Source organism: Lissotriton vulgaris, chromosome 6 (assembly GCF_964263255.1).
Source record: "Lissotriton vulgaris chromosome 6, aLisVul1.2, whole genome shotgun sequence".
In the NCBI taxonomy this organism is placed as follows: domain Eukaryota; kingdom Metazoa; phylum Chordata; class Amphibia; order Caudata; family Salamandridae; genus Lissotriton; species Lissotriton vulgaris.
The window spans coordinates 502,258,890-502,280,767 of record NC_141694.1 but is presented as its reverse complement, the minus strand read 5'-3'; the positions used below and the strand labels follow the sequence as shown (position 1 = coordinate 502,280,767).

Here is a 21,878-nt window from a genome sequence, read left to right as displayed (position 1 = left end):
CTCCGTAGTCGTCGATGTCGATGATGCTGTGGAAAAGTGTGAGCAGCGCTCACGGCGTCGAGAGGGCACGAGGGCGATGCGATCAGCAGCGGTGCAGACACGAGGTCCCTTGGAGCTGGAGCCGTACTCCCACTCACTGGCGTTGCTGCTGGCGTCGATCGGGCCTGGCGGCCGGTCGTCGAGGAAGCAGGACACTGGGGCCGTTACCCACTACGTCGAGCTGGATTCGGCGACGTCCGTCGGCGTCGAGATTGCTTGTTCTTTCAGAGGTGCTGGATTCGCAGGTTCCAGCAAATAGCACTTTAAGCAGATGAAGTCCTTTAGCCCTGTGACTTCAGCAGGAGACTGGCACTCTTCCAGTCCTTGGAGATTTTCTTAGCAAGTGTGAGAGGACACACACAGTTCCTCTCTCCTGGTTCCTTGGCAAAAATAAAGAAGCACTGCAGGATTCCCCCCAGCAAACAGCACACTGGCAGAAGGGGTAGGCAAGTCCTCAGATCAGCAGGCCTCTTGTCCTTGGTTACAGGGTTCCTTGTCAGAAGTGATCTGATTTCCCAGTTCAGGTGTCCTTCTCTTATACCCCTTTTCGGCTTTGATCCCTTTGTCCATGCCGGGGACTTTTCCAACATCCTGGGTCTGTTGTGGGTGGAGTCAGGCAGAAGCACCTGGCTTATTCACTGAGCAGGGCTGGGTCCTCAGACGCCCAGAAGGAGGTGGAGCCAGCATTGACACTGGCAGGAGCAGAGCTATCGGCCTCCTGGCAGGAGGTGGGGCTAGGATCGTCCATGGCAGGCACAGAGCCATCAGCCGCTTGGCAGGAGGTGGAGCCAGCATTGTATCAGGCAGGGCAGGCTATCAGCAACTACTCTCCCCCTACTCTCAACGCAAATGTCCCACTCATCCCACACTGACTCATCCAGACCGCTGGAGCCACCCAGCTCCTGTCACACACACGCAAGACCAGCAGAAACCAGTTATGGTTAGACAAGAAAATAGACACGTTCTAAAAGTGCTATCTTCAAACCCAGAGTCCAAAAACCATCCACACCAACGGATGCGTAATTAAACCCCGAGTTCAGGGATACCAAACTCGACATTGCACCATGCTCCCCAGGCCGGCTAGGATCATAGCTTTAATAATCCCGGCGGCCCATTCTAACCAACGGAGAGCAGGTTACCTTGCAATAGTGAAGCACGAAGATGGCTGTAGTTCACTATTAGGACATGCCAACTTGGTCAGGCATGTCCTACCTTAGACTTACAATGCACCCTGCCCGTAGGCCTACCATAGGGGTGACTAACATGAAGTCAAGGGAAGGTTTGAGGGGCTGGCAAGTAGGTATACTTGTACAGCCGGCGTGACAGCACTAGGCTGCACGTGGGTCTCGCAATGACCGACCCGTAGACATTCTTTTACGGGGCCGCTCTTGTGGGTGGCACAACACGTGCTGCAAGCCCCCGAGCGGCATTTGTATTTACAAGCCCCGGTACTCCTGGTACACTAGACTAGGGACTGACAGTAAACCAAATAAGCCAAACATGGATACAATCGATACATCAATTTAACATCGGGAGCACTTGCGTTGTGGCACTGATCAGCAGTGGCACGGCGCCCAAAGCATATACCAGCAAAACATCGAAAAACAGTGGAGGCAAACAGAAAAAATGGAGGAGAGACTCAAGCCAATGATGTCAGGTCTAACAGGGGCCATTTCGGGTTACGGAATGATTGCATTATTGAACTGATTTATTCTAACATTCCTGGCACTGCATGCAACCTACAGATACCCACATGCCCTGAAGTTCATATTCTCTTTGATGCCTGTATGACTTCTGCTGCATATCCCCTTCCATGACCAAATTGGGCATCTTCTACAGTGCCCTCCTGACCCAGTAATCTAATATGGCCCCATGTTACTTTTTGAGGGATGCCCAGAAAACTGTGATACGCACCCTAGGAATGGCCTTATTCTGAATCCTGTGCAATGCTGACATGCCATTGGAGATAGGATGTGGCCTAACAGCTAGGGCAGTCAACCTAAAATCTGAGGAACCGGGCTCGAGTCTCTGCAACGAGGCTCAACATCCTGTGAATTTGGGCAAATCACTTAATCTCCCCCTGCCTTAAAAACAAGCATCTGCAATGCAATAGTTCTCACATTTACGCGTGTTTGAGCTATTTGCATTGTAAATGACAATGCCTTTTTTGTTTTGATTTTAAAAACATAAATAAAAGGCATTGTTATTTCCTATGCCAATAGCTTAAACTCTCTCAAATGTGTGACCTACTGCACTCAATGCTTGAAAGCATCAGCTGAGTTGCCCCCTTCTGTCTTCCATGGCCCCTGAAGAGCTCCCCATTTTGTACGAGTTAAATAAACAAGCTGGTGGTCACAACTGCGCAGGAGAGACCCTCCTGCAGTAAGAGAAACTTATTAAATAAAATAGTGCTTACAGATTAAAGAAAATGTACCATGTAACAAATGAAGTAAAAGGGCCAGTCCTCATGGGAGGTTACAAATGAAGAAAAGGCGGTACTAAGGAGGGACTAACAAGCCTAATAACCAATCAGAAGCCAGCATTTCCAAACAAAAACGACACAAATCAATGACCAATATGAGCGGAGAGTGAGCGGGGTTTCATGTGTATACTCCAATACATCATGGTTCGCAGAGCAGCGCATGTGCTGCCCAGACTCAACCTAAAAATGAATGTGTCCTTGTGTAACTCAACTGGTGCTAATAGAAGGAGGTCTCTAGTTATTCATGGTTTGCACCTTTTTCCAAGTAGGGACCCTTCTTCCTAGTAAGGGGGATACACTTCTAACATAACCCCTGCTCACACCCTTGGTAGCTTGGCACAAGCAGGCAGGCTTATCTCAGAGGCAGTGTAAAGCATTTGTGTATACATACAGTAATACACTGAAAACACTACAAATGGACACCACGCCAGGTTAGAAAAATAAGTAATCTTTATCTAAACCAAACTAGACCAAAATAAGAAAAATCCCCAATACCATAATGAAAATATGACTTTTAAAAGGTAGATATAGTTCTGTCCATAGCAGACTATAGATGCAAGATTTTCAGCACATAGGACCCTGGATGCATCACAATCCCAAACAAAACAGCCACAGGGAAGGTGGTGCTTTGGTTCCTTATATGCAGGGAAGGTGATGCGTCAGTTCCTTACTCCAGGGGAGGTGATGCGTTAGTTCCTTGCTGCCACGCAGGGGAGGTAATGCGTTGATTCCTTACTGGAGGGGTGGTGATGCGTTGGTTTCTTACTGCGCAGGGAGGTGATGTATTGGTTTCTTATTGCGGCCCGGTGTCCTTGTAACTTGGTGCCCCTGTGCGATGCGTGGGGATCGGTGATGCGTTGGTTCTTGATGCAACAGCGGCAACGGTGTTGTGTTGGTTTCTGCAGCCGCTGTCCCATGATGTGTTGGTTCTTGCAGCCACACACCAGGGCCTGTGTCAGAATCGGTGTGGTGATCTTGTACTCCGTAGATAAGTGCACTTGATGCGGCGTGCAGCGATTTCTCTAGCCGCGGGCAGGTGCTGCATCAGGTTCTTCAGTGGCACAATGACGTTGTGTGGAAATTCTTCCCACACGGCGGCGATGCTTTGGAAACAGGATCAGATGCATCGGGCTTCTCTTAGTTGTGTTTCTTTTCCAGCTCCCAAAAAACAGGAACAACCAATCGAGTACCAGGATAGCAACGGGCCCCTCTTGGCAAGTCAGAACTCCATTAATTATAATGGGGTGACCCAGTGACCCTTAGAACCTGGGTTGTAAAGTTTAGACAAAAAACAGTGGTTCTGTCTGATACAAGGCAATTTCTATGTTATGCTAAAATATATTCGATATTCTTTACGTATTTCACATCATCAATAATTAAAATACAGTATGCAAAAACACACAACACAGTTCTTATTTTAGTAGAATTTTCTTATTATAGATATCTTGCATGAATAAATCAATTAGAAGGAGGCTGTCCAAGACAACAGTGACATAGAATCACAAACAAAGTGAAATGATTCAGTGACTGGTAGTGACAAGTGATGACCGTGCTATACAGTGATAAGGGAGGATGACATGATAACATATGAAAACATGAATTGGCATCAGTCCATTATTTGAATTTAATAGTCTCAACAAACACAACTATTCTTTTTTCTGTTGTGACTTAATGTGGACGGATTGATAACACAACGTCGACGTTTTGACCCTAAGATATAGTGCAGACTTAATTGCAACCGGATTGGGTCTTCATCAGGACAAGGGAATATAGGACAACCTGCAATCGAAAAGGTAGGATTTTTAGAAGTAGGTGTGTGTAATGTGGTAGAAAAAAGGAGGCAATGCCAGTTTGGCCTGCTCACCTGGTGACTTTGAAGGACTGAAGGATTCTTCAGTAGCCCGTGAGGGCGGGGTGTCAGCCGACACCCTTACAATGATTTCTTTCTGGGGTTATCTGTAGATATATGCGAATATCAGTACAAGTGTGGTAAGGATGGACAGGTGAGTAAGGTGTCCAACAGTGTACATACCTCAAGCAATAAATGCTCTCGAAACTATGTGGCATCAAAGAGTGGGGGCAGTAGCCCCAGGTGCCTGGAACACTTTGTCCACTCTCCCTCCTGTCAGGTCAGGGATGATATACTGACATTGACCCACCATCCCAGGATCTGTACCGTGAGATTGAACAGGGGACTGGGGTGGGCTCTCCCACACCCGGTCCTCCTTCTTGGGGCTATGCACCCTCCCACCTGGAACGGTACCCCCTTCCAGAATTGTCAGGACACCTGTGGCAGGTGTCCTGCCCAATTCTTCCACCAATTCAGGGGTTGTATCCTGCAACTGGGATCCCAGCCTAGCGTCTGTACCCTTAGACTGGGCAGGGGTGAGGCTGCCCTCTCCCCACCCACCCACCCTACTAGGGCCCTGCACCCTCCCACCTGGAGCAGTGTCCCCAGAAAACAAACCGGTAGGGGCACTGTTAGCAGTTGTCCCTTCCTCCAGGTCATGGGAGACACCCTGAATATGGACCTCTATCCCAGGGTCTGTACCCTTGGGCTGGGCCTGTGACTGGCAACCAGGACTTCTGGGGGAGAACACTAATCCCTCCGAAGGGGAACCCTCTCCTCTGGAGTTATGCAAGAGTCTGCCTGGCACAGCTCTCCAGCCTCCTGTCCATCTGACAGAGCATGGAGATGCCAGAGGTGACCTCACCAGGGTCAGTTCTGGGGTGCTCTGACCTCAGAGCTGGCAACCCCTGACACACTGGTCCTTCCAATGGGGTCTGCGTCCTCCCTCACCCATCTCTCTTGGACTCCTGCCTTCTCCCAACTAGAGAGGTGCTTCTACCATGGGGGAACCCCTCTTCCTGCACCTCTCATCTAGAGTCAGTAGAGTATCCCCCCACCACTGGGAATATGATCCCCTGTGCCTGTTCCCCAATCCCCTTCGGGGACACTGCACACCACTGGAGCTACGTCATAAACCTGAACTCTCTGGTGTGTGTCAACCCCCTCCTTCAAGTCAGGAGATACATCTCTGGGTGTGTATACTGCTCCCTCATCACTAGATAACACATCGGAGCTGGACGCCACCTTCAGCCCAGCCAAGCTCACTTCTGAGCAACACACATTTCCTATTCAGCTAAGGCTCGTTCTATCTCCCCGAACTCCCGGTCTAGCTGCCTCAGCCTCCGGTCACAAGCATGAATCAGATTCCTCTCCCCACGAGCCAATCTTTCCCATAATGTTTCTTCCTCAGGGCCACTGCCCTCTTGGTATTATGGCTGGGGATCCTCCCCCTTATATTCCTCCTCTGAGTCATCTGATACTGCTGCCTCTCAGTGTAGCACCTCATAGCTATGCAGGGCTGCCTCAAGATCCTGTCTTGCAGATCTCCTCTTCACAGGTAGCCCTCTCTCTTGGCCAATGACTTTTAGTTTCCTCATCTTGTAGATGTGCAGGTACCAAAAGTTAACTTACATTTTTCCAGGGCCCCACAGGTGCAACAAATTAACCAGAGATCCAACAACCAAATTCCAAAGGGCAGCTGGAAAAAGTAGTATGTGGTTGCGTAATGGTCTGCATTATACTAGTGCACACCAGTCACTGTATATAAGGCACAAATGCAAGACCCGATCCTTCCCGCTGACCACCAATGTTAGAAATGGGGGTTTCTAGTTGGCAATGGTTTGTACCTTTGTCAAAGTAGGAACCCTTATTCCTAGTCAGGGTAAGGGGGATACACTTCTAAAATAACCCCTGTTCACCCCCTTGGTAGCTTGGCATGAGCAGAGGAAGTGTGTAAAACATTTCTGCCTCGACCTGGTTGAGCACGGTCGCTCCCTCCTGCCCTCGCTGACTCAGCTACCTGGTTTCGTTTTCATTGTGCTGCTAGCCTTGCTAACGCTGCTCTCCTCACTTTGAAACTCAGCCCACAAAGCGGTGCTGCCCACGCTTAGCGCTCGAACGTGCCTGCCGGGTTGTGCGCAATTGTATCTGCCAAGACTCATGTTTTTTAACCCTGTGCATGAAAGCTGCTTTACTCACTGCTGAGATAGTGTTTTATTCTATTACGCTCCAAGTTGCCTGTAAGTCGGTCTGCTCGCCTGTTATTGCCGCCGCCATTTGCTCTGTTGTTGTTGTTGCCCTGAGACCGCCCCCTCCACCACGCAACCGCCTCCCATAGGATCCTCCCTCGCCCCTCCCCCTCCCGCTACCCATATATGACAGATGCCTTTCCGTGCAGCGGTCACGCGCAGCGATCGCGCCCCAGTCGCGCCGAAGGTGCGCCAAAGGTAAGCCCGTCTACGCCCTTCCGCGCCAGGACCGCGCCCAGCGCCAGAGCCCCTGGTCCTCGTAATGTCCAACCCTCCCGCATTACTTACGACGCCTCCACCCTCCTAGCCCTTAACCCCGGCCGTTCCCCCAACGGCGTCCAAGCCGCTCCTGGACACACCCATGGACCCTTCTCATGCAACTCCTGCAAGTTTGACGGCACCAAAACCAACTCCACATCCACCGACCCCAAGCAGAGACCCGACCCCAACCATCTAAAATGCATCCTGCTCAACACCCGCTCAGTCCACAGACACGCCATCGAACTTTGGAATCTACTAGACACCATCTCTCCCGACATCGCCTTCCTGACAGAAACATGGATGAACGCCTCATCAGCCCCTGACATCACCATTGCCATCCCGGAAGGATACAAGATCATCCGTAAGGATCGCATCGATCAAACAGGAGGAGGCATCGCTATCGTCCATAAGAACTCCATCCGCATCTCAACCAGCTCAGACGTCAACCTAGCTAGCGCCGAACACCTTCACTTCCAGATCCACACCGACCCCAAGACTACACTCAGAGGCACTCTCCTCTACAGGCCTCCAGGACCCTGTGCAAAATTCAGCGACGTTATCACCGACTTCATCACCCCACACGCCCTCCCCTCCGAGGAATACATCCTACTGGGAGACCTCAACTTTCACCTGGAAAAGAGCAACGACAGCAACACCACCTCCCTTCGGGACAACCTCGCGAACCTCGGACTCAAACAACTTGTCTCTACGCCCACCCACATCGCAGGTCACACACTTGACCCCATCTTCACCTCCAGCAAACATGTCTCCTTCAGTCACACCACTTCCCTCCAGTGGACGGATCACAGCTGCGTACACTTTTTCTACAATAAAACCACCACTCACAACCGACTTCAACCTACTCTACGAAGAAACTGGAACAAAATCACCATCGACCAGATCTCCTCTTCGCTTCTTCAAAACCCACCTACCCACTCCTCAAACCCCGACCAAGCAGCATTTAACCTCACCCAATGGCTATCTAACAGCGCCGACATCCTAGCACCGCCGAAAAAACGTCAAATCAAACTTGGCAGCAAAAACGCCTCCTGGTTCAATGATGATCTTAAGAATTCCAAGAAACTCTGTCGCTCCCTGGAGAAGGCATGGAAAAAAGGCCCAAACTCCAGCACCAGGGACGCCTTCAAAAACGCCACCCGCATACACCACCAACTGATCCGGACTGCCAAGAAAGCCGCATTCAAAGACCGACTAGACAACAACGCCCACAACAGCAAGGAACTATTCAACATCGTCAAAGAATTCACCAACCCCTCAGCCAACTCCAACGACATCACCCCCTCGCAAGCCCTCTGCGACTCCCTAGCCTCATTCTTCCACAACAAAATTGCAGACATCCTCAACAGCTTCGACCTCCAACCCGGAAACCATCCCACCCAATCTTCTGCCGTACCTGCACCCCCCTCGAACATCCTTAACAACTGGAACCCAATCTCCACCGAGGACACCATCCGCCTGATGAACTCCATCCACTCAGGATCCCCCACAGACCCATGTCCTCACCACATTTTCAACAAAGCAGACTCCATCATAGCACCACACCTCCGAGACGTCATCAACTGCTCCCTCAACTCCGCCACCTTCCCGGAAAACTGGAAACACGCCGAACTCAGCGCCCTTCTGAAAAAACCCACAGCGGATCCCACCGAACTCAAAAACTACCGCCCCATCTCGCTCCTACCATTCCCGGCCAAAGTCATCGAAAAAGCCGTCAACAACCAGCTCGCTGCCTTCCTCGAAAGCAACAAATCCCTCGACTCCTCACAGTCCGGCTTCCGAGCCAAACACAGCACGGAGACCGCTCTCATCGCAGCAACAGATGACATTCGAACTCTACTAGACAACGGAGACACAGTCGCCCTCATCCTCCTCGACCTCTCCGCAGCCTTCGACACAGTCTGCCATAGCACTCTCCTACAGCGCCTCAACAACATCGGGATCCAAGGAAAAGCACTGGAATGGATCACCTCATTCCTCACCGGAAGAACCCAGAGAGTCCGCCTCCCACCTTTCAAGTCCGAGGCCACTGAAGTCATCTGCGGCGTACCCCAAGGTTCCTCAATCAGCCCCACCCTCTTCAACGTATACATGAGCCCCCTCGCAACCATCGCTCGCCAACACAACCTCAACATCATCTCCTATGCAGACAACACCCAACTGATCCTTTCACTCACCAAAGACCCCAACACCGCCAAAACCAACCTACATGAAGGCATGAAAGAAGTAGCAGAGTGGATGAAGCACAGCCGTCTGAAACTGAACTCGGACAAAACAGAAGTCCTTATCTTAGGCACCTCCCCCTCCGCTTGGGATGACTCTTGGTGGCCAGAGGCCCTCGGAAAAGCACCCATCCCGACGGACCACGCACGCAACCTGGGTGTCATCCAGGACTCCTCTCTCTCGATGAACAGACAAGTCAACGCAGTCTCATCTTCATGCTTCAACATCCTTACGCATGCTCAAAAAAACATTTCGCTGGATCCCCACCGAAACCAGAAAGACAGTCACCCATGCACTGGTTACAAGTCGCCTGGACTACGGAAACACCCTATACGCCGGGTATCACCGCAAAACTCCAGAAAAAACTCCAACGCATCCAGAACGCTTCAGCCAGACTCATACTAGACATCCCACGCAAAGACCATATCTCTAGCCACCTGAAAAACCTCCACTGGCTCCCCGTCAATAAGAGGATTACTTTCCGACTCCTAACCCACGCCCACAAAGCACTCTACGAACTTGGACCCGAATGCCTCAACACACGACTTTCCTTCTACGCCCCCCTCGCCAGCTCCGATCTTCCAACCAAGCCCTTGCTACCATTCCTCGCATCAATAAAACCACCATGGGAGGTAGATCCTTCTCCTACCTTGCAGCTAAAACCTGGAACTCTCTCCCCACCCACCTACGTCTCACACAGAACCACCTAGCATTCAGAAAGCAACTTAAAACCTGGATATTCGACAAGTAACTCCCTTCCCCCTCCCCAAGCGCCTTGAGACCCTCTGGGTATGTAGCGCGCTATATAAATTTCTGACTTGACTTGACTTGACTTGTACAGTAATACAGTAAAAACACTAGAAATCAACACCACACCAGTTTAGAAAAATACATCATCTTCATCTAAACCAAACTAGGCCAAAATGACAAAAATCCAAAATACAGTAATCAAAATGAACTTCTTAGAAGGTAAAAACTGTTCTGTCCATAGCAAACTATAGATGCAACACTTTCAACACAAATTCCCTTGGATGCGTCAAAATCATAAGCAAGAACAGCCACGGGGAAGGTGAAGCGTCGGTTCCTTACGTGCAGGGAAGGTGATGCGTCAGTTCCTTACTACAGGGGAGGTGATGTGTTTGTTCCTTCCTCCCACACTGGGGAGGTGATGTTTCAATTCCTTACTGAAGGAGAGGTGATGCCTCAGTTTCTTAGTGAGCAGGGAGGCGATGCGTCTGTTTCTTACAGCACCCCGGTGTCCCTGTAGACTTGGTGCCCTGGTGCAATGCTTTGGTTCTCAATGTGGCAGGGGCAAGGACTCTGTGTTGATTTCTCCAGGTGAGGTCCCATGATGCATTGGTTCTTACAGCAGGGCCTGCGTTGGAATCAGTGCTGTGATCGTGCACTTCATAGATCAGTGCACTTGATGTGGCATGCAGCGATTTCTCCAGTCGCGGGCAGGTGATGTGTTGGTTTCTTCAGCGGCACTATGACGATGCGTAGAACTTCTTCCCCCATGGCAGCGATGCAACGGAAACGGGTGCGAATGCATTGCCCTTCTCTTAATTGTATCTCTTTTCCAGCTGCCAACCGCAGGAACAACCTCTGGAGGCCAAGAATAGCAACTGGCCTCTCTTGGCAGATCAGAACTCCCAGCAAGGAAGTTCAGGAGAGATGGGGGTAAAGTCTTTGTGTCCCTGAGACTTCAGAACAGGAGACAAGCTCTACCTCAAGCCCTTGGAGATCTTCCTCAAGCAGGGGACACAGCACACAGCAGAGTCGCTGTCCTTTCCTTGGCAGAAACAGCCCTTGCAGGGCAACCCCAGAAAGCACACAGCAAAGGGGCAGTACTTCTCCTTCAGTTTCTCCAGCTCTTCTCCTTGGCGAATTCTAGAAATGATCTAAAGTTCAGTGGTCTGGGCTCCACTTTTTATAGCACACATTCCTTTGTTCTCTGGTGGCAGAGAAGCTCTTTGCCCAGCCAAATACAGTTCTGTCCTCTCTGGTGCATCTGCCTGGCAGGAGATGGAGAAAGCATTTTGTAAGGCACAACAGGCCTATTCAGGTGCAAGGAAATCTCCACCTCTAAATGCAGCCTAGGTCTACTCAGGCCAGCCCTGACTCATTCAGGAAAGGCAGGATACACATCAACCCCCCTAGTGGCTGCCTGGGAGAATGCACATCCCCAGCCCCTCTCACTCCAAAGCCAGGCAGTCAATCCACAAACCAGCAGAGGTACACAGGATGGTTCTGCAACGAAATATCCACTTTCTAAAAGTGGTATTTTCAAACACACAATATAAAAATCCTCTTTACTAAAAGAACGCATTTTTATATTCTGAGTTCAGGCATACTAAACTCCATTTTCTTATCTTGTCCCAATGGGAAGTTGTATTTATAGCATGATATAAATAAAATCTCATTCTATCCTAAGGGACCGAATGCCTTTCAATATTGAAACATGAAATGCACTGTATTTCACTATGAGGACATGTCCCATACCTCAGCACATGTCCTACCTATCACATACATTGCACCCCTCCCATTGGACTACCTTAGGGGTGTCTTACATGTAAGGGAAGGTTAGGGCCTGGCAAATGGGCGCATCTGCCAGGTCGACATGGCAGTACCAACCTGCGCACAGATACTGCAGTGGCAGGTCTGAGTTACATTTACAGGCTGCTCATGTGGGTGGAACAATTGTGATTCTCCTATTACCATGACCAGAGAATCTGGATTTCATTAAAGACACGGAGGCTGACATTATGCATATTCTTTTTAATGCTGTCCAAGCAGCTGCATACATCACTATAATAAGGGTTCCAGACCAGAACATTATCAACATATAAAAGGCATGAGCCATTAACAATCTGCCTCTTTTAAATGTGGAGGAGAGATTAAGTTCATGAAACTTGAAACTTCAAACTAGTAAACGATCCTCGGGTGAACCAAATGAAGGAGAAGGAACAACGAGGATAAAACCAAAGGTCAGACGTCCCGTAGTTAAGAAGGGTTACCTGAAAAGAAAGAGAAGTAAATACCTCCAGAAAGTAACAAATACTATAAAATTTAATAAGTTTATAGGAGAGGAAGAGATAAAGCTAATACTGTTAAAATAAAGAACAATTAAACACAGTTATTCAAAAGAACATTTAAACACTGTTATTAACTGTAAGACCACCAAGCAAGGGGCGGGATGGGTGGGATAAAGTCAGACTCCGTGTCTTTAATGAAAACCAGATTCTCTGGTCATGGTAATAGGAGAATCACAATTTCTTCGCAAGAACGGAGGCTACATTATGCTTGTTGGTAGCCTTGTAAAACTACACATCAGACATAAGTTACAGTAGTGACGTGCAAATGTACTAGCATTAGACCAATCAGCAGCTTTGAAAATTTAATCCAGCTTACCTACAGGCCAGAGAGATTTACTGGCCATAGCACCGCTAAGGGAGTGAGCTTGACATTTCTTTACATCAATATCTGCTAAACTCATAACAGTTTTAACCCATCTAGCAATAGAGGTCGATGTTATGCCTTTGTATGGTTTAACAAAGGATATAAGTAATTGGTTCTCGCCTTGGGGGTGAAGAACAAACATTCTGCAATTGAACTCTCTCATGCAGTCCACTACGCAAAGTTTTGGCCATAAATCAAAACGTGGATAAAAGATTGAATCAGACATACCCCAGATGCATCAAGCATCTATTTTGCGATTCCTTATTAGCGAAAAATAAGGAATCGCTAATAAGGAATAGCAAAATGCTATGCAAGAAGAACTCGCTCAAAAAATAGCAATTTCTTAAAATTCCTTAATTGCTATCCGCAAATTGCGAGTCGCAATTAAGGAATACCTCCCCATTCATTCCTATGGGCATAGAGGCCCAAAGGAATGAATGGGAAGACATTCTCAATTTGCGAATCGCAATTAGCGAATCGCAAATTGAGAATGTTATTTCAAGGGTGCAGGGGTGTCCAAAGGACACCCTGTTGCATCCCTGAAATTGATCTGTGCACATATGTTGCGCACACACAAGCTACTAGGGCATGTGTGTGCGCAAAATGAAACTTTGAAAAATGCACAAAAGTGCATTTTTCAAAGTTTTTGCAAATTACCATGAAGTTGAACTTCATGGTAATTTGCTACTCCTATTAGCGCAATTGCTAATTTTTTAACTTTGATGCATTGCATTTAAGGAATCTCAATTTGAGATTCCTTAAATGCAAGTAATCGCAATTTAGCGAATTCTTAATTTGCGATTTTTGCATTTGGGATGATGCATCCCAAATGCAAAAATACTGGTTGCAAAAGGGCAGATTCTGAGACTCTGCCCCTTTGCGAGCAGAATTTACCTTCATGAATCTATGCCATAGTCTTTGTTCTTCTATAAATGTCAAACTTGACACCAAACATGTTATAGGATCTATTGGTAATCTCCACGTCTTTGACATCAGAGACCCTTAAGCATGAAATTAAGAGTAATAGAGTAGCCAACTTAATCGAAAGGTTTTTTTCTATTAAGGAGAGTATTAACAGGCCAGTTACTGAAAAGATCAAGGATTAGCTTGACATTCCAGAGACTTTCATATTTACGTTTAGGAGGCCGTTTTAAATGAATGCTTTTCATCACTTTTCAGACTATGACATTTTTACCTACCGTTTTACCATTGACAAGGACATGGCCAGCAGAGATAGCCGATCTATAGCAATTGATGGTTCTATAGCTGAGACCTCTTTCAAATTGTTCGACAAGGAAGTTAACTATATCGACAATAGGTGCTTGCTTCCAAGGAATCCAGGTTCCTTTCCAGGCACCAAAGTACCCAGGTTCTCCATATGTTGTTATATCTGTAGTGAGTGCCTGGGGCCCAAGACTCTCCGAGGAGAGTTGCAGCCATTGCCGAAAGGCCTGAGATTTCATTGGATCTCCTGACACTCTCCAGGCAAGAAGGGTTATATTCCCGCTCTTAATTAAGGGGTGAAGTCCTCCGTCTACGTCTGTTAGAAGATTGTCCAGGGTAGGAATTAAAAAGGGGGGGTTGCAAGCTAGTTCCAGAGTGGTGGGGAACCTTGCCTGAGATGACCAAAAGGGAGATATCAGGACAAGGACGCACTGATCCTGTCTCACTTTCTGAAGAACTCTCTGAATCATGGCAAAGGGAGGGAAAGCTTACTCGTTGACTCCTTTCCAAGACTGAAGAAAGGCATTGACTGTTAGAGCACCTGGGTCGGGCATCCAACTGAAGTATTTCTTCAATTGAGAAGTTAGTCTGCTCGCAAATAAGTCTATTTCTAGGGGACCACAAATCTTGTTCAGGAAATTGAAAATGGGAGAATTGAGTTTCCAGTCGCTGTGATCTAACAAGAATCTGGAGTTCCAGTCCTCAGAGATGTTAGATTTCTCGGGGAGGTATTCTGCTTTGAGAACGTTCTTCAGTTTCAGACAGAACATCCAAAGTTTCTTGGCTAAATTTGAGAGGTCCGCAGATTTGGTGCTTCCCGGACGATTTATATAGGCTACCGCGGACATGTTGCCCATCTTTAGGATAACAGACCTGTCTCGGAGAGAATGTTTGAAGCTCATCAAGGTGTGAAGTCCAGCTGTTAGTTCTAAATACTTTATGTGGTGAGAGGATTCCTCTTGCGACCAAATACCACCAGTGTTTTGATTGAGAAGGCAAGTTCCCCAGCCATAAAGGCTGCCGTCTGATTCTAAAACAACTTCTGGTTTTGACCCAAAGGTTGCTTTCCATGCATATAGGTTTTCGAGCCACCAGGTTAGTTCCGATTGAGCTTCCTGAATTGAAAGTTATTTAATCTCCGTACCACAGGACAGAAAGAGATCCCTCAGGTGGTGGATATCCTCCATCTTGAAATGCCTGTAGACCAAATACTTGTTTAGTTCACTTCAAGTTTATGACAGTTCTCCAGCCCTTGTCCTTTTTTTCCACAAGAAAGAGTGTCCTTTCTGAAGCATGGAGGACATCTCCTCCTCCTCAAATTTTTGGTGATCTTGGGAGAGAGGTAAGTCTCTCGGAAAAGAGGTTTGAATAGGTGTATGAGTGAAATCTATCATAAACCCCTTGACGGTATCCAGAACCCAAGGGTCTTGGGTGATCTGTCTCCAATTGTGAATAAAATATTTGAGTCTGCCACCCACTTTTTGGGAGAAAGAAGGGGAAGATGAGTGGAAAAGAGTACTCACTTGTAGCGATCTTAGAGTTAGAACTTCCGCGGGATCTAAATCCTCTTCTGAGGTGACCTCTCCCTCTTTGGGGGTAGACTTGAGGCGTGTTGTATTGCTGGTACCCTCTGCCGTAGCCATGGGATCTTGAGTAGGGCCTTTGGTTAAAACGGCCGGAAGAGAGGTGATAATGGATGACACTCGCTTCCTTTATTACATATTTACCATTTCTTTAGTTAATTGGTTTTTGTCACAATGGGTGTTAGAATTGATGATAAAAAAATCTCGTTGCCATACACCTCGAGGTCCTATACACTACTGCTATTGCTGTATATATTTGTGTCTCTGGTTGTGTTGTATGTGTTTGTATAGTTATTTAAATAATGGCAGTACAATTAATTAGGTATATTTGATTCCTTAGGAAGTATTTGTTTGAATTGCCCTAAGTCCTGAAGAGGCCTGGAATAAAAGAGCGGCTGAAACGCGTCGACTGCTTGTTTACGGCATCAACATAAGATAATTGATATTAAACATGTGAAATTACAGGAAAGGAGCTGGATACAAATGGAGGGAGAAATGATAAGACCTTCATAAGCTCCATTATACTTTTTGTTGGTGACCTAAGTACAGGGAATGTATTGACATAATGATAGGTTAACATCCCTTACTTGAATTTTTTCTATGTTTGTAATTTGTGATTTTGTATAAATATTGTATATATGTGCATATATATTTGTTAAATGTTTGTATATATAATATACGTTTGTATATATATATATATATATATATATATATATATATATATGTGTGTGTTTTCAAAAATAAGAGAAAAAGGAGAAAGATAAATATAATATACAAATCAATACTTTTTTTGAGTTATTAATTTGATGGACATGCATGTATAGGAATGAAGTTTATTCAGAATTCAAAATTGATTTAATTCAGAAGATAACATATTGTATCAAGGAAAGATAATTAGTGGTATCTGTCCTACAATTAATATATACATAAAAACTGAACCGTGGGCATCATTGTTCCTACTTTTTGTTTTATTCCCAGATGCCTTTGGGTTATTGGGTTCCCCCTGTTTATATTGATAATTTCATTACACTTGGTTAAGTGTGAGGGTTTATTTGGTTAATATTAATTTGGAAGATCCGCCTTTGGGATCTAAAGATTGGTCTTACTTTGTTCCTGTATAGCTATCCACTTTTTTTGAAAAACCCAAGTGTTGTCTTTTACTATATATGGATACTATTGTGAATACATACAACAGCAAATTGGAGAAATAATATCACTTAATAGAAATGTCAGAACCTATTTCGGTTACTTATAGCGAAGAAGAGATAAGTGCACTACTATCCAAAACCCCATCACTGCTTAGTGGGGATAAGGTAGTAGCCCAGGCTACCAATGTAGATAAAATAGAGAAATTAAAACAGCTTAAAAAGAAGAACATCAGAACACAGTTGCATGCTCAAGTACTTTCAGAGCACCTAAAAAATAATACGAGTCCGGTTGGCCTACAGGTCAAAAATATTTCGGTGATCTTCATAACCAATAAAACATATTTAAATCGATTCGGGGGAGTCAGTTCAAAATGCTCCATCGATTGGATGGCCCTCTCTGTTGAGACAGCGCTACGATTGAATGAAGAAGAACTAAGAGAAATAGAAAAATTGGAGCAAGAAATTCTTGGAGATACTACAATTAAAGATTCTAAAAAAGTGTTAGAAGCAGCAGAAAAAACGATTGCGGATTTTGCAATCCACAATACCAACTTAAAAATTACTAAAGTTGCTAGAGACATCAAAAACTTTAAATTGGACGAGGTTTATCCCTTTTTGAAAGACAACTTTTTTGTAAATAACAATCCTAATTCATTAAATGTACAATTTTGGGGAAGATCTAGGAACAAATTCATTACGTTCTCCGATACATCTTCAGATTCAAATCAGGGATCAAATAGTGGATATTATCCATACCCACAGAGGAAGGTTCAGACCATGGGGTGGGGGGCCAAGATGAAGAGGGTACAATTACCCAGAGGGACTGTTTCCACCACAGGGCCTATACCAACAAACGGAACAATACCAAAATCAAGAGGCAGAACCCTTCCGCACACGAAAGAAGACCTACAGACAGTAAATCAAGGTGAAAACCCTCAAAGACAAATAGAAACTATTCCCATTTATAACTTGTCTAACAACACCCCCACTAAAGATGAACTATCTATTTTGGCTAAAGGACTGACCTTTGTTCCAGCTCGGTTACAAGACCCGATTGATAAAAAAACAGAGGTGCTAGGTTTTTTGAGAAAAGTAAGACTAAAGGCTTTCTTTCTAGAGCGGGATAGTATCCAACAGAACAATACTAGTGGTCTAAAAAATAAATCTAAGTTTAAACCCGAAAGTATTCTTTTGCCACAGGTGGTCCAAATTTTTTAAAACCACGTGTTACGAGAACTAGATGAACTACAAAATAAATGATGTTTATTTAATGCTAATTGTAGTAAAACAGAGATGACAGCGTTAACAAATCTTTCTGACAATCCAGCGATAACAGTAAAGCCGGCAGACAAAAGAGGGGGAATTGTCCTGTGGGATACTTCAAGATATGATTTAGAAGTCAACAATCAACTGTCCAATTTACAACATTATAGACCATTAGAAAACAATCAAACTCCTAGACTTAAAGTACAGATTTTAACGATCACCCAGGAAGGACTAGATGCTGGATGGTTATGTAAAAATGAACTAGATTTTTTGAATAGTGACAAAAATAAAATCCCGAACATCTATGTACTTCCAAAAGTACATAAGTCTCTTACCAACCCACCAGGGAGACCAATTGTGGCTTCCTGTGGCTCGATCTTAGAGCCACTAGCACAATACGTAGACATCTTTTTGCTTCCTTTAGTCAAGAAAACACCGGCATTTGTCCATGACACAATGGATTTGATATCAAAGGGAGGGCTTAGTATACAACCCAGAGAAACAACTACTCACCACCTTTTGATATCGAATCATTATAGACCAACATACCTCAGGATGAGGCACTAGGAGTAATGGAACATGTCCTAGATTCAAGAGATCACCCACACCAAGTTCCCACAAGGTTTATTCTAGCCCATGCCAAATTGTGTCTTAAGAATAATTTCTTTAACTTTAAAAACAATCTATTCCTCCAAATATCTGGAGTGGCAATGGGGTGTAGTTTTTCACCAGAAATAGCCAACCTGGTTATGTCACAATTTGAACTGAAGTGGATATATAGCGGCACCAACCCATTTAAACTTCATGTGGAGTTTTCATGTCGCTATATAGATGATATTTTCATGATTTGGAATGGAGATAGTTCTTAACTGACGAATTTCATTTTTAAAATTTTTAAAAAAAATGTATTCCACAAAACAATGTCAAGTCACATAAAGATTAATGAATCAAGATCCCCCCCGCCCAGCCCCCACCCCTCACAACCAATAAAACCGGTGATACAGGCGCAGAATAAACAGGGAAAAAGAAAAGAAAAAAAAGGAGAAGGTATGGCTAGGTAGTAGGAGAAGTCATATGTCATCTCTTTCCCCCCAGCATGTGCTTTTGGAGTTCTTCCCACCCTCGTTAATGAGTGTAACTGGCTGCTCAATGGACCTGGGCTGCACATGCTTTGTCCATACTAGCGGGATACCACCTGGGCAGGAGTCCCTTTAGCAGGGGCTTTCTCTAGTTGTAACTTTTCTGCCACTGTTTCCCTGTCCGTGCGTCCGGTTTGTTTAGAAAAATCTGCCCACATGCCAACTAGAAGTTATTCTTTTTAATTATTGTACAAAAGAAACAGGCCCGTCAGTCACGGAGATGGGCAACAAGTGGATCACCAATGAGCATAAGTTGCACAAACAGACACAAATAATAGACTTTCTTATATACAGTACTTAATTGGAAATCAAGTGATGAAACTGAAACATGGGAGTGACCGAGGTGTAGGATTCTGAACCCATGAGAAAGTAAGCAAATAACCTTAAAGCAAATACAGCAATATAAACTCTTGCTGTTGAGTAAGCTAAGCAGAAATTTCTCGTTTCAAGAGGCAGACATTTAAATGTGGTTATATAAATTCTGCTAATTGTATTCAGCAAAATAGGCAAAATGTGAAATCACTAGGCAAAGCATCAGCATTTCCCCATACATTAGCTATGAGCATCTAAAGCTGCCTTCAATTTGTGTAACTTTTTATGACTTTTCTGCATATGTACTTCACGGAAGAATACACATGACAGAAACTGAAAGGATAGGAGGTGCACACCTCTGCCATGAAAAGAATGAAAAAGGATGTTGAAAAGATGCAGAAATGCAAACTTGCATGAGCTGACCTGGTTGTTTGTGAATTCTCACAGGCAACAGAGTGAGAGTTAAAATACATTCTATATATGAAATGGGGATTCACTGATAATCTTAGCTGCTCTGCTTATCTACAAGTCTTGACTTACTTATTTGTGTCTAATATTTTACTTTTTAGGCCGACGTACTTTATCACGACGCCTGCAGAAATTCGTCCTGGCCGAAATATAACCCTTGGAATTTCATTGCTTGCGGGTAATCAGTCTGAGATCCGAGTGACTGCGGAAATAACGCACAACAATGACACTGTCCTGCGTGGTGAAGGACTGTTTATGACCGGTAAGATGGCCGTCTAACATATACCATGCCGTATTCTTGTGCAGACACAGCTGCTATATTGACCAAGTCAACTACTTCTAACTTTTTAACCAACATCAGGTTGAATTCTCTGACTTTTTATTAATCTTTTTGTAGCACTGATGGGTTTTGAAGCCATCTGACACAAAATATTGTTGACTAAAAGGAAGGGTAAAAATGTTACACATTACACTATGCAAATTTGCAGCGAAGCAAACAGACTAAAAGTAAATAAGTCACACTGTTTTATAGGTAAACGTGTTGTTCTCGATCGTGGAGTTTGTGTCTAAGGCTTGGTGAGTGGGTGAAAGCAAGAATGGTAGTGGCTGGTAAAGTGATTGACTGCGTAGATGAATGAGTGAGTGTGAACGAGTGCATAGAGAGATGCTTGCTGGACGGAGGACGGTGAGAATGCATGAAGGGACCACAAATACCAGTATACTTATTTAACAGTTTACAGTGTTCTAAGTTAATTTTATAATCGCATATTATGAGGAAGGGATCGACCCAGCCCTGCGATGTACAGGGTTGATTCCCTTGATCTGGCGCTAACAAGTGAGTACTTCAGACTGCGACATGGGCTCCAAGATGACGATAAACACCTTTCCGGAATGCCTGACCTGGTGGCCAATGTTCTGTTTGAAACCTGGCACATGCATGGTGTGATCTAGGACACGTAATCTTTCATGGCTGTAGCTTTTCAAAACTGTTCTACACTGATGCTGTTCACAGCATAATGGTGATGGGTACAGGGAGGCTGCGATGGAAGCTGGGTAATTGGGGTCCATGCTATTAGGTGGGAGGTGGGCACGCAGTTGGTAGCATGAGACATGTGGAAGAATGGGACGCAGGCGAGTGAACTGGAAAAGTGGAAAAAGTTATCTCAAGGACCTTGTAGCATCTGTTTTTGTAACAGCAACTCCACATTTCATGCATTTTTGGACACTCCGGCTACTATTCACAAGACCATTGTGGAACATGGAGGATTGTGCTCCATAGTTTATTAAATATACCTGCATTACAGTGGAAGCCAAAACTTAACAAGCATTGGCATAGCCAATATGTCTCGCCTTTGGGACCTTATAAGTGTTTAGCCATGCAACAGTTTATGTTGTTGAACCAAGGATATTGTGCTGCATAACTAAACACTTATAAGGTCCCAAAAGCGAGACCTATTGACTATGCCAATGCTTGTTTTTATTTGTGTTTGTTTTTAAATGCACTGTATATTGTGAGGTTTTATATTGATGCTACATAAAAACGGTTAGTGCTTTCCGGTTAAGTATGATCTGATGAAGTAGGTATAGGAATGTTTAACTGTGATGTATTTTTGGTAGATACGATATTAAAGCTCTTACCAATTCTATATGGTTATGGCACTGAATTTTGGCTGCATTTGGGGTATGATTGAATGAGATACGGAGACGATAGGTGTGAATGATTGAATGACTGATTTCTTTGACTTTATAAGTCGTGTATGGTGCCCTGTCCCTTTAGGTGTGGGGCTACCATCCACCCAAAATAATAATTCACTTTCTCACCGGTTCGAAATATAAATGGCAGTCGCATAAATATGTTTGTCATTTTGAGCAGTCTATTTAGTCTTTGTTTTTCTTCAAATTATAATAGGCCTTCCTTTTAAGATACATTTACTTGGGAATTTTCACCCAGGGCAACAAAAGCTCTAGGACTGCCCCTGTATACCTCAGTAAGAATGCATTCAGGTTACTAGGGTTGCCATCTGGCCCAGTTATTTACTGTCTGTAAAGAAATTGGGAATAGCGGTCAAACTGTTATTTTTGTACCTTTTGAAATCTAAACCTAGAAGAGCAAACCACATGAATACATCGCTCGAGAGCTCAGCTGTCTAAATAATAG

General features: G+C 45.1%; 1 protein-coding gene across 1 annotated transcript in view; it reads left to right on the top strand.

Annotated features, from left to right (window-relative positions):
* LOC147707493 (CD109 antigen-like) overlaps positions 1-21,878 on the top strand; it is an 899,009-nt gene that overhangs the window by 78,504 nt on the left and 798,627 nt on the right. The window contains exon 2 of the mRNA XM_086926509.1: positions 19,822-19,982. Within this exon, the coding sequence (XP_086782635.1) occupies positions 19,822-19,982 (161 nt within the window). The remainder of the gene's footprint in view (positions 1-19,821; positions 19,983-21,878) is intronic.